The sequence below is a fragment of the Miscanthus floridulus genome, chromosome 6 (assembly GCF_019320115.1).
Source record: "Miscanthus floridulus cultivar M001 chromosome 6, ASM1932011v1, whole genome shotgun sequence".
Taxonomy (NCBI): domain Eukaryota; kingdom Viridiplantae; phylum Streptophyta; class Magnoliopsida; order Poales; family Poaceae; genus Miscanthus; species Miscanthus floridulus.
The window spans coordinates 77,979,628-77,993,068 of NC_089585.1; the positions used below are offsets into that span (position 1 = coordinate 77,979,628).

The window sequence follows — 13,441 nt, forward strand, 5'->3', positions numbered from 1 at the left end:
GTTAGGTGCTACATTAGTTGAAGCATCGCTCCCAGGTCACAGCGCCACCGCCGTTTGATGCTGTGACGCCGCGCCGCTCGACTCCAGCTCCACCGCCGCCGCCGTCCGACGTCATGGAAAGCTCTATACAATAGAATTTGTGAGCTTGCGACGTCGCGCTCTCCATGACTGTTAATTTCATGAACTTTGCCTTTTGAATTAAATGTCACTTATCGTGTGATCCATGTGTTTCTATTACCAAAGTTTAGTTGTCCCGTAGCAACGCACGGGCACGCTACCTAGTGGAAATATAATACTTAGTTTAATTGGACAAAGCAAAACTATAACATAACGCATCTAAAAAACCGAAACAATTATTTATTGGGAGTGTCTAGTTATCTATCGACATATTTTATGTGGCCAAATCTATTATATTTTTTATAAATGCGACCGAGTAGACACTTGTAGCACAAATCCTAAAGCACAAATCAAACGTATAGAAATATGACAGATTAGTACCAAAAAATTCTGTCAACTAGATAAATAGCAAAAGTCTTTTATATTACAAAAGAAAACTTAGATCTGCAGGAAACTGAAACAATTATTTACATTACAAAGAAAGGAGAAACTTCATCCTATGCATGGATCTGATCATCCCATCCATCAATAATAGGCACAGTATTATTACAATTATCATTACTACCAATTGATCTCACTAAACTGATAGAATACTTTACAAAAAGAACAAAACCTGCACACCTATCCATTCCAGAACGCAATAACTTCCACTCAATTCGCCAATGAAACTGGCACTATCTTCACGTCACAAATCTGATGCATGCAAGCTTGCAAACAAAGGCGAAACAAATCTCCAGCAAAAATTATCCCATCTCAATTGGCAGGCAAGCTCAATCTTCTGAGCTATCTGTCGCAACTGAAGTGGGCTTTGATAAAGTTGGCAGTGTAACACACCCAGAGGAAACATCAAGAAAAGACCACTCATCTTTGGCAGTAACAAGATTTGCAGGAACCCCGGTGCTTGATTTAACAGCCAATGAGTGCTTACCGCTGCTCACTTCTCCGTTCTTCACCAAACTTTGGATACAGAACTGGAGGATGCACTTGCTGCTTCTGTATTCAGGAAGAGGCAGACAACAGCACAGTCATCGGTTTTTGATGTGGGGTACCGTGTTCTCCATGCCCGGTGAGCTGATTCAACAAGAAATCGAGCTGCTGAGGCCTGTGAAGGAGCATTGTTGATGATGCTAACAACTTCGGCATTGGAAAGCACATCCCACACCTACAGACAACAAAGAGACTCAGATGATCATATAGCAAAAATCTCCCTGGCTCTTAACAAGTAGTAATAAGCAACCAAGATGTTTGAGTTACTCTGTGCTCACCCCATCAGTCGCCAACACAACGAATTCATCCTTATCTGTGATGCGGTGGTAGGAAATATCAGGCATAGAAATTATTCCATAATTCTTCAGACAGAAGTCTCCAAATGATCTTGCCATGGCCAACCCTGGCGAGTTGAAAGTTGGAAGCCACACACGAGCAACGTCTGGTTCATCTGGAAGAGAAAATACTCTGCCCCTTCGTTGCCTGATTCGTGCTGCTTCACCTGTAAATGATTCATTTTTCTTATTTTGGGTAATATCTACAAATCATAACACCAAAGTTACTTCATGCAAACAAAGTTACACAACAAAAGAAGGAAACAGCCATTTTTTTGGATAACTGGAAACAGCCAGTTGACATGCTCTTTCAGTTCACCATCGTTTTACACAAGCTCTATGTAACATATACCCATCTGTTATTAACACATCAATACAAGAAGTTTCATGAACACTGTTTTTAGAAATGTTCCTTTGCAGAAGATAAAGTGCAAGCACAGTAACAGTCTGAGTAGGATGGTTATAAAAACATGGTCCATTTCTCTATATTTATACGAGAGAGAAAAATTATGAGGGCCTAACAACTTCAGTCTGGAAGTATAGGAGTAGCTAGAACCAACAACACTTCATGGAAGCAGTAATTTTGAAGAACTTGCAGCTTTTGTTATTCAGAAAACTATGCTGCAATTTTAGGCAATGTAAAAATATTAACATTCCAAAAAAATGTATAAAAGTATCGTAGTGGCAAAGTTTACACTATCATGATTTACATAAGTCAATATGGAGGTAGAAGACATAAGCCATATAACGCTTATTTTTGGATACTTATCTTGCAAGGAGGTCTTTAGTTAATATGAACTAAAAGGGCACTTAGAACTCTAACAAAGTTTATACATCCTGACCCTCAAAGCCCAAATAGGTGATTTTAAGATTTAATGCACGAGAAGGTCATTACTCATTACAATGGCCAAAAGGATATGGATCAATTTAACAACAAACATTAACTTGTATTAATTTTCTTTCATAAATCTCCTTTCATATGCGTGTCATGAAATAGTTTCCTAAAAATCCTAGATACATGCACCTATTTCAGGAGTCTCACTGAATTAGTTACTACACTTGTTACAAAACTATAAAAACTCAAACCCACTTTTCAGAATTGAAAATTCTTGTAAAGTTAGACTTCTAGAATAGAACAATACATGAAGACGAAACATACTTGGGATGCTAGGTTTGAGGTCCACTGTCAGCTGAAGAGCAACTAGATGATTATGTTCATCTCTTGTGCCCAAGACAGCTCTCGAATCTCCCAAGTTGCCAATTATAAGATTTTGTCCCTATAGAAAAAGCAAGATAAATGGGCTGAATTAAAAACTAACTGCAGATTACAGTAACAAAAGGACATCATGGAACATCATACAAGAAAACTATTTTTTGACAAACAAAATAGTAGTTCTACCTGCTTGATTACTGTGACTGCTGTTGTACCACTGAATGCACAATCAATATTTCTATGTACTTTCAGATCCCTGTCCATAACATAAAACGCCTTCAAGAATGAAGCTCTCAGTGCCGTGAAAAATTCTGGGTACTCGCCATTCTCTTCATTTCCAGTGGAAGCATCAGTATCTTCAACCCTGTGTTCGGTTGCAACTCCTTTAGTAGTACCACTCTTGACATTGCTAGTAGAAATCTCTTTGTATTCACCCTTTCCTAAATTTGCACTCAGCTTTACAGGGAGAAGATCTCTGACCCTCTTGGCAACCAAATGGCCGTTTGGTCCATGGCCATCAAAAACTCCACAAAAAACGGTATCATCTTTTGAACCAAAATTCTGCAAGTAGAAAACAAGCATTATTCTTGGAACCAACTACATGATACATGTTTCAAAATATATACTTAATGGGGGAAACGGAGACTGGAAAATCATTTTGTTTGTACTTTATAATCAAGTAGTAATTAAGAAGCCTAGATAGTCCCTCCACAGCCATCGCGCACACACACCAAGAAAGTGCTAACTGCTAAGTTTAAGAAAAAAAAGCTAACTAGAAATCCATGAATATGGCATGCTAAAATCAGTTAACCACTTTAACATCGGGGGTAGAGAGTGGAAATGTATTACAATAATAACACTTGTTTCCCTCAATGGACGACAATTTCCAAATGGCAATGTGTGCAATGAGCTGTGTTATTTTACCAGCTGAATCATTAGGATGCTATGATTGATGTGGTAGGCTGACAGCCACAGCAACAAACAACAAATTTAGTAATTTAAACTTCAGTGATCTGTGAAGAAGATTCTAATGAAACCTAGGTCGAAAGAGATAAGAACAACTTATGTGGCGTCTACAGATAGCCAAAATCAGTAAACTGTGAAGTAACAAAACCTAAATCTAAAGAGACAAGAATGCCTTATGTGGACAGATAGTACCAAAATAACTTTATACCAAGAACATAAGCAAATGGAAATGGCAGGTATCAACTGTTCAACTCAAGGAGTACATGAAGCAGATAAGATCGTCTATATGTGGAAACTTAAGGATAAGGATGAGAATCATGTGGAGCCCTTCCCTACGTCCAGGTTTCTCCATCAGGAGAGCAATTATTAAGCTCTGATTAAACTAGTGAAACTGGAGTTATGGCGGGAGACTTTGGAGTCCAAAGGTTTTAGACTTAGTAGAACTAAAACTGAGTATATAAGATGTGACTTCGGCACTACTACTCGGGAGGAGGAAGATATTAGTTTGAAAGGTCAAGTAGTGCCTAGAAATGATATCTTTCGATATTTAGGATCAATGCTACAGAGAGACGGGGATATTGATGAAGATGTTAGCCATAGAATCAAAGCAGGATGGATGAAGTGGCGCCAAACATCTGGTGTCCTATGTGACAAAAGGGTACCACAGAAACTAAAAGCCAAGTTTTATAGGACGGCGATTAGACCTGCTATGTTGTATGGTGCAGAATGTTGGCCTACGAAAAGACGACATGTTCAACAGATAAGTGTCGTGGAAATGCGTATGTTGCATTGAATTTGCGGTCATACAAGAAGGGATCGAGTTCGGAACGATGATATGCGTGATAGATTAGGGGTAGCACCAATTGAAGAAAAGCTTGTCCAACACCGGCTGAGATGGTTTGGACATGTCCAACGGAGACCTCCAGAGGCACCGGTGCGTAGTGGAATCCTAAGCCAGGATAGTAACGTGAAGAGAGACAGAGGAAGACCGAAGTTGACTTTGGTAGAGGCAATAAAAGGAAACTTGAAAGGATGGAATATACCCAAAGACTTAGCCTTCGATAGGAGTGCTTGAAAAATAGCTATTCACGTGCCTGAACCTTGATTACTTCTGCTGAGTTTCAACTCTAGCCTACCCTAACTTGTTTGGGACTTAAAGGCTTTGTTGTTGTTGATTAAACTAGTGCAGGGTAAAACACACTATACCGGCAGTATCCAATGCAATCCATGTGAAGCAAGAGGAGACGAATCGAAGTGGTATTCTAGTCCAGATGGAGGGGGTCAGGCAGGCATTCTACGAGGAGACGACACATGTATGCCCTGGTCAAAGTTTAAATCTTTCGTTGTCTATGCCAGCTCAAGCGTACCTATTAAGAATTCCTATTTAAAAACCACAAAAGGCCAGACGACAGTTCTCCTTTTGCACGTTAACATCACATCTGGCCAAAGCAGAGCTCAGCAAACCATGAAAATGTTTCGCTTTCGCCGTTGTATCGGAACATGCTTCTAGAGCATCCGCGAAACGAGTTTCACATCACGGAGATGAATCGGCAGAACAGAGATCAAGCAATCGGTAAGATTGTTAAAACTAATAAACAAGGGGATTATTTATTGGACACGAGAAATGCTGATGATGGTATCAACTGTACCTCCCAGACCACCATGGCGTCCTGATTGACACCCTTCCTGCCCTGCATGGTGTAGAGCGACGCGGCGGCGGAGGCGGATGCGCCGTTGCCCGCGATGCGGCCCGAGGGAGCGTCGGCGTGGCGGTCCTCGGCGGACCCGCCGCCGCGGGGGCGGATCTCGCGCACGGCCCACCCATACTGCGCGGGCGCCGGGGCCACAGTGGCCACGCTGACGTTCAGTGCCCCGAGGAGGCAATCGAGGAGCTCGACGCAGCAGCCGCTGGCGCCGGCACCGGAGGCCTCCGCGGACGGCGGCGGCCCGGCCTCAGCGAAGCGCGCGGCGACGGCGACCGCCAGTAGCTTCTGCTGCAGGGGACTGTTCTGCTGTGCTGCCTGCCCCGCGCCGCAGCCCGAGCGCCGGCGGCCACCAACGGCGCCGGCGGCCCCGGCCCGCCTTCCCGCCGCAACGGTCACCATCGCCAGGAAGTCGCAGCAGTGGCTCCCTCCTTGCAATCTGCTCCTGCGAGGTACTTGGAGACGGATGATCAGGTCATGGCCGCGGCTCGGATCTTGGGAAAGGGGATGATGGGTAGGTGGTCGTGGCCGCGACGAGGCAAGCGCAGGGCGTGAAGGGCGCTAGCGCGCGACGCGGTCGTGGCAGGGGCTAACAAACGAAAGGGGCCACGGAACGAAAGGTTGAGAGCTACTGTTTATTGGCCACCAATATTATATTATTATTTATTATTTTTTGCGCTGTACAGGGACGACGTGAGAGCACAGTACAACAGTGCAGCAACAAGATAAGCAGACTGTAGAACCGGTGGTTTCAGGCACTGTGGATCTTCTCCATCGCCGTCCTAGAGACTAGAGAGCGATGGGACGGCATGGGGGAAGTGGAAGCGATAGGAGGCCGGTTGAATAGATTAACGGTTTATTTGGATCCTAAGAATTGACAATTAGATTTCACTAGAGCTCGTTCGTTTAGGACTGGTTTTGGGTAGGAATAAATGTTGGTGAGCAATTTCTATATAAATTACATAAGCAATCCTGACTGAAATGATTCCAGGGTATGAATCCATATCAACCGAACGTAGCCTTATGGATTTTGAAAAGGATTTGGTTAGAAAGTGATTCGAATCTAATGTTTTTGTTTGATTGTAGGTAAGGAATTTGTCTTTTTACAAATTCAATGGTCCCATGCTGTGGCCAGTCTGGATGGTGGTTGAGGGTGCCTAGGTTCGCAACTTGGCATGATGGCTGTGGTACAGATGAAAACAGATCCAATTTATATACAAACGGATTCGAATCCAAAGCAGATGTCTCAGATTCAGATATTTACTTAATTTAACTCAAAGCGCATATTATTAAATTCAACTTACATGAATTTCTTCGCTTGATCTATTATTTTATTAAAGTAAAAATAATATAGTTATCAATAAATATTTAATAATTAAAATTATCAATTATGCAATCATTGGTTTTATAATTTTATCATGAAATTATAAATTATATAAAATAATTTACATCCGTAAATATATAAGTTAAAGTATTAAAATGATTAAAAAAAACTAAATTAAAACAATAGTAATATACATATCCATATTACGAGTTTTAGCGGATATAAATATAGGAATGGTTCGAGTATTCATTTGCATTTTTCATCTGTAGCCCATCGAATCAACTCAATGATGGCTCGGGCTCCTACTGAGGCCGCTAGATCCACTCAACCGTGGCCCGGATCAGGTATTGGATTCGCACAACAGTAGCCTAGAGCACCCCTGACGGCGATCGGGAATTGTGGCGTGACAACGAACGTAAAACACCGTGACAGCAACCCGATAGGGTGGCATGACAAGTTGCAGTGGTATGGTAGCAATGGTGCTTGCAGAGGACATTGCAATGGATGAGAGGTATCTAGAGCCGCGAGCAGGGGACGAGGGATGAGGGGCTCGATCCTGAAGGCTGATGAGATCATGATTTTTTGAGTTTTTTTACATGTGAATTCGCTTTAGGCTAATAGTTCCAGAAATGTCAAGGAATGCTAATTTCTTTTCCACGGTGGAGCCAAACGGGCCAAGTATAGAATGTAGTTTCAATTCAAGAGACGCGGACAGGTCCAAGAGTAATTGTTTCTTGGCCATCATCAATATTATTGTGCGTTGTACGCGATGGGTAGGACAGCGAAAGCCTAGCCGAACAATTGTCGTAGCAACGAGAAAAGGACATTGCTGGTATCTCTCCTTATGTGGAAGAGGACCGGTGGTCCTCGTTGCTGGACGCTATGGGTCAGGAGTAGGGATGAAGACGGTACGGATATTTTCTGATCGTATTTGAAACCGAATCCGTTTAGAGGGGTTGAGATCTGTCCGTATCCGAGTCCGGATATCCAACATCCGATACCGTATTCGTATCCGAATACTCAAATCGCATATTTATGATGTCGATATCCAATCGTATCCTATCCGACATAGTTGACACTATCCGTATTCAAATCCGAATCCAGACAAAAATATGAAAACAAATGTAATATCGGTGATATCCGTCCGTATCCGATCTATTTTCATCCCTAGTCAGGAGTGATTGAGTGAGGATCTCTTGGGCTTCCCCACCATCGCCCTTGGAGGAAAGTGGGACTAAGGAGACGCTAGACTAAAAATGTTGGGAGTAAATTTAACTCTAGATCCTTTTGAAAAACAAATAAAAATGGAGAAATTTTAGAGAATTAGAATCTTATAGGAAAGTTTCTTATGAAGTATTTTGGAGTAAAGAATTGGGTTCCTGCAAATCTATGAAATTTGTATGAATGGCTTATTTTATAAGAATTTTGGATGAATTCTCATGGAAATTTTTTATTGTGTCACTTATCAAAATTTTGTGGCTTTTCTTATGTTCTATCAAAGCGTTCGATCTTGTAGTTTCATGTGTTTCTTTAATCCATAGGATTTAAATGTTAGGGCATCACACAACCTTGAAACTCTTGGTTACACAGCGGCTCGAAGATGAGGTGGAGGACATGGCGAAAAAGTTGGCCGGCGATATATACCTGTTCAGAGAGAATGATGGTAGTGGCGAAGCATAATGATCTCCTCGGTGGACATCATCTGTAATATCTTGACAGTATGGTTAGAAAGCGCAAAAGAGCAAGAAACAAATACTTATCAAATATTTGTCATTAGGTGCTTGTATATACAATATATGCAGTGTGCTTATAATTTGGCGACCAGTGGGTCTGCTGTTGGTCCCTATGGCCTTGGCCAGCCCATAGTCCATAACGTCGAGCGCGGAGCCTATGCACGTGTAGGAGAAAATTGGTGGCTGAGTTTTTTCCATAAAGAACAGCGCTGAACGTGTTCTGGTCGGCTGTTGTTAAACGAACTCGGAGATAAAGGCAACACAAGCGGTGTCCGAGCAATGTATTCTATGTTGAACTCTCAGCCTTGGCTGACCCATAATCCATGACGTCGAGCGCGGAGCCCGTTGACATGTAGGAAAAATAGGTGTGGCCAAAGGACCGTAGCCGACTGCCAATAACACAGAGCGCGGAGCCTGTAACATGTGTAGGGAGAAATCGAAGACTGGGTCTTCTCCAAAGAGAACAAAGAAAAAATGTTACTCTCTGATCAAAGAATGTTTTCGCTATATGGAAAACATGCTCTGCGATTTGGAAAAATCAAGTTTGGCGATTTGGAAAAAACATGGTTGGCATTTTAGAGAAATCGTGTTCGGCGTTTTGGAGAAATCTGTTCGGTGTTTTTGGAGATCATTATAGAGTATCGTAATGCTTCGGCGGTCGTACGCGGAGATCAAAAGTTAAAGGAGAAAAAATGGAGACAAATTATGGAGACCAAAACTTTATTCATCATAAAATGGAGAGTACATATCTGGAGCATTTCAAGGGTAGAAACATATAAGGTGCTCGATGTGCCATGAGTTTGGAACATCAATCCCATCTAAGTCACATAAGCAATAAGATCCTAGTCGGGTGACCTCTTTGACGATGTAGGGCCCTTCCCAAGGGGAAGAAAGCTTGTGCAACCCTTCGTTCTTTTGTTTTCTGTGGAGAATGAGGTCACCGACGGTGAATGAACGACCTTTTACGTTGCGGTTATAGTACCTTCACAGATCTTCTAGATACTTGGCTGTGCGGACGTAGGTGATCAAGCGTTCTTCCTTGGCCCGGTCAATGTCCTCTGTCCGGACAGCCACAGCCTGCTCTTCAACATAATTTTCTATCCTAGGTGCTCGAAAGGCAACATCTGCTGATAGTATGGCCTCAGAGCCGTAGACCAAAAAATATGGAGACACACTGGTACTACGACTAGATTGAGTGCGCAGTCCCTAGACCACAGCTGGTAGCTCTTTGAGCCATTTGCCCGGATGCTTTTCTTCTTTCTGATATAGCCTCCTTTTGAGGGCGTCAAGGATCATACCATTAGCCCGCTCAACCTGGCCATTAGCTCTAGGATGAGCAATGGAAACGTATTTAATGGAGATGCACCGGTCTTCACAGAAGTCCTAAAAATGATGGCCGGTGAACGTGGATCCGAGGTCTGTGATAATGCTGTTTGGGAGACTAAACTTGTGTATGATATCTTCAAAGAGGTCGACTACTTTCTTTGCAGTAGCTGAAACGAGCGGTTTGTACTCGATCCACTTGGAGAACTTATCAATGGCGACGTATACATACCTAAAACCTCCTGGAGCTGGCTTGAAGGGCCCAATCATGTCTAGTCCCCAGCATGCGAAAGGCCAAGAAGCTAGGATGGTCTGCAATTCCTGTGCCAGTATGTGTATTTGCTTGGCAAAGAACTGACATCCTTCATAGCACCGGACGAGGTCTTCTATGTCAAAGATGGCCGTGGGCCAGTAGAAGCCAGCTCGGAAAGCTTTGCCAACAAGGTTTCTCGAGGCCACGTGATTGCCACAGGAACCAGAATGAATTTCATGAAGCAGCTTCACTCCTTTGTCTTGAGGGACACACTTCTGCAATACCCCTTCCTTGGCACTCTTCCTCATCAAGTTACCGTCTACCAACACGTAATGCTTATATCGGTGGATTAGGCGTTCGGTGTTAGTCTTGTCGGTGGGTACTTCAGAGTTGGTGAGGTACTTGATGAATTGCTCCCTCCAATCGGCGACCGATGAAGGCACCGCAAGTACCAACTGCTCGGTAGGGGAACCTCCTCAACTTCCTTTTCTTCTTTAATGGATGGCACTAGGAGATCTTGCACGAAGACCCCCAGCAGAACCACAGCATGAGACGAACCTATTTTTGAGAGCTAGTCGGCTGGTTGATTTTGATCTCATACCACGTGGTGGTACTCGATACCGTAGAACTTCCCTTCAAGCTTCCTGATTTTGGCGCAGTATGTGTCCATCTTCTCACTAGAATAGGACCAGTCTTTGTTGAGCTAGTTGATAACCAATGCGGAGTCTCTATACACCATGAGGCATTTGACGCCGAGCGTGACGGCTATACGAAGACCATGGAGACATGCTTCATATTCCACGGCATTGTTGGAGGCCAGGAAGTGTATCCAAAGAATGTAACGTAGCTTATCCATGGTCAGCGTAATGAACAGAATGCCTGCACCAGCACCGTTGATGTTAAGGGTGCCGTCAAAGTACATCACCCAGTGCTCGAGGCAAGCGGTGGCGATAGGCTCTTGGATCTCGATCCATTCAGCGACGAAGTCAACGAGCGTCTGTGACTTAATGGTAGGTCTACTTCTGAATTCAATGGAATAGGTGCCGAGCTCAATAGCCCACTTAATGATGCGGCCATTGGCTTCTTTGTTGCGAAGAATGTCCCCTAGGGGAAACTCAGTGACCATGATGATCTTGTAGTATTCGAAGTAATGCCAGAGCTTGCGTGACGTAATCAGAATTGCATGTAACAGCTTTTGTACCTGAGGATAATGAGTTTTTTGGCTCATTGAGTACTTCACTAATAAAGTAGACCGGACGTTGCACCCTGTAAGCGTGCTCTGCTTCCTCGCGTTCGATGACGATAGCTGTACTCACGACACGAGAAGTGGCGGCGATGTATATGAGTAGAGTCTCATCTGGGCTTGGCGCTGTCATGATCGGTGGCTTTGTCAAGAACAACTTGAGCTGCTCGAAAGTTGAATCTGCCTCCTCCGACCAGGAAAAGTGCTCGGAGGCCTTGAGGAGCTTAAAGAAGGGTAACCCTTTTTCGCCGAGGTGTGATATGAAGCGGCTTAAAGCAGCCATGCAACCTGTAAGCTTTTGTATATCCTTGATACATGTTGTCCGTTTCATATTGGTGATGGCATAGACCTTGTTAGGATTAGGCTTGATGCCTCAAGCATTGACGATGTAGCCCAGCAGTATACCGGATGGAACTCCAAAGATGCACTTTGAAGGGTTCAGCTTCCATCGGTACTTGTTCAGATTGGCGAAGGTTTCTTTGAGGTCGGCGATAAGCTTGTCGGCTGTCTTGGTTTTGACGACCATGTCATCGATGTATGCTTTGACATTGCGGCTGATTTGCATGTCGAGGCACATCTGAATGGCCCTTTGATACGTAGCCCCGGCGTTCTTGAGTCCGAAGGACATAGTTTTGTAGCAGTATGCTCCGAAAGGTGTAATGAACGACGTCTTTATCTGGTCTTCTTCCTTGAGGGAGATCTGATGATAGCTGGAGTAACAGTCAAGGAAAGAGAGTAGTTCATAGCCAGCGGTGGAGTCTACAACCTCGTCTATCTGAGGCAAGCCGAAGGGGTCTTTAGGGTAGTGTTTGTTAAGATCAGTATAATCAACGCACATTCTCCATTCTTTATTCTTTTTTTGAATGAGAATAGGGTTTTCTAACCAATCTAGATGATACATTTCTTTTATAAACCTAGCAACTAAGAGCCATTTTATTTCTACCCTAATGGCCTCCTTGTTTGGCTTGAATCAGCGAAGTTTCTGCTTGATTGGTTTGGCAGTCGGCGAGACATTCAAGGAGTGCTCAATCTTCTCCCGTGGTACCCCCGGCATGTCTGTAGGTTTCCAAGCAAACACATCGACGTTGGCATGTAGGAAGGAGACGAGCACGCTTTCCTATTTGGGGTCAAGGTGAGCCCCAATCTTCACGGTCTTGGAAGCGTCATTGAGGCCGAGGCCGACCTCCTTGATTTCCTTGGACTTGGCAGAGGCACGGGGAAGCTCAAGCTCTGGAATCTCCATGTCATCGGTGGGTACTGTCCTGGCTTCGGCGACCACGCTAGCCATCTAGATGGAGAGGTCGGTGGCTTCAGCAAGGGCGAGACTCTCTGTCTTGCAGGCGTAGGCGATGGAAAGGTTGGCCTATAGAGCCAGGACTCCTATAGGCGAAGGCATCTTCAACACTAGATACGCATAGTGTGGTATGGCCATGAATTTGGCCAGAGCTGGCTAGCCAAGTATGGCGTGGTAGGTGGTGTTGAAGTCGACGACGTAGAAGTTGATATGCTCAATGCAGTAGTTGCTTGCTGTGCTAAAATGTACTAGTAGGGTGATCTCTCCAAGTGGCCTGGATGCCCTTCCAGGTACCACACCCCAGAAGGAGGAGTCCGAGGGTGTGAGATCTGATATCGCGAGGCCCAACTCCCTTAGGGCTCCGGCGAAGAGTAGGTTCAAAGCACTGCCACCATCAACAAGGACTTTTCTGAATAACACCTTCTGGACAGTTGCGTCGAGGACGAGGGGGAAACACCCTGTATATGGTATGTCTACCCACTGGTCAGCCCTACTGAAGGTGATGGGGATCTTGAACCATGGACGATAGCTGGGGTCGGTGGTAGTTTCTTCTGAAGCGACGGCGAGCACTCATCGAGTGGCAAGCTTCCATTCCCTTCGACTCTCCGTGGAGGTGAGGCCCCTGAAGATGGTGGTGACCACCTTATCGTGGTCCTAAAAGGCGTTGTTGTTGTTCCTAGGTGGTCAGCGACCTCCTGTTCCATTGTTGGTGTTGTCATCGAGCCTCTTGTCCTGGAACTCCCTGGCTAGACCAATGTAGTCCTTCATCTTGTGTTTGACATTCTTGTGAAGAGGGCATGGGCCGTCGAGTATCTTTTGGTATTGCTCATCATAGTTACGCTTGGCGCGAGGTTGACTAGCAGCGGTGAAGATGTGTTCTAGCTAGCAGCGGCGATTTTGGCCTGACCTGTGTCTTCCTATTCGATCACGGCCGCTATCGCGATGATAGC

General features: G+C 44.4%; 1 protein-coding gene across 1 annotated transcript; it reads right to left on the reverse strand.

The window, feature by feature from the left end:
- Positions 1-534: 534 nt before the first annotated feature.
- Positions 535-5,949, reverse strand: LOC136456180 (probable protein phosphatase 2C 38). The gene is given in 6 exon segments (XM_066455963.1): positions 535-1,075; positions 1,078-1,279; positions 1,383-1,606; positions 2,599-2,716; positions 2,839-3,213; positions 5,268-5,949. Coding segments are annotated over 6 exon segments (1,563 nt in total). The 5' UTR covers positions 5,724-5,949; the 3' UTR covers positions 535-887.
- Positions 5,950-13,441: the final 7,492 nt, after the last annotated feature.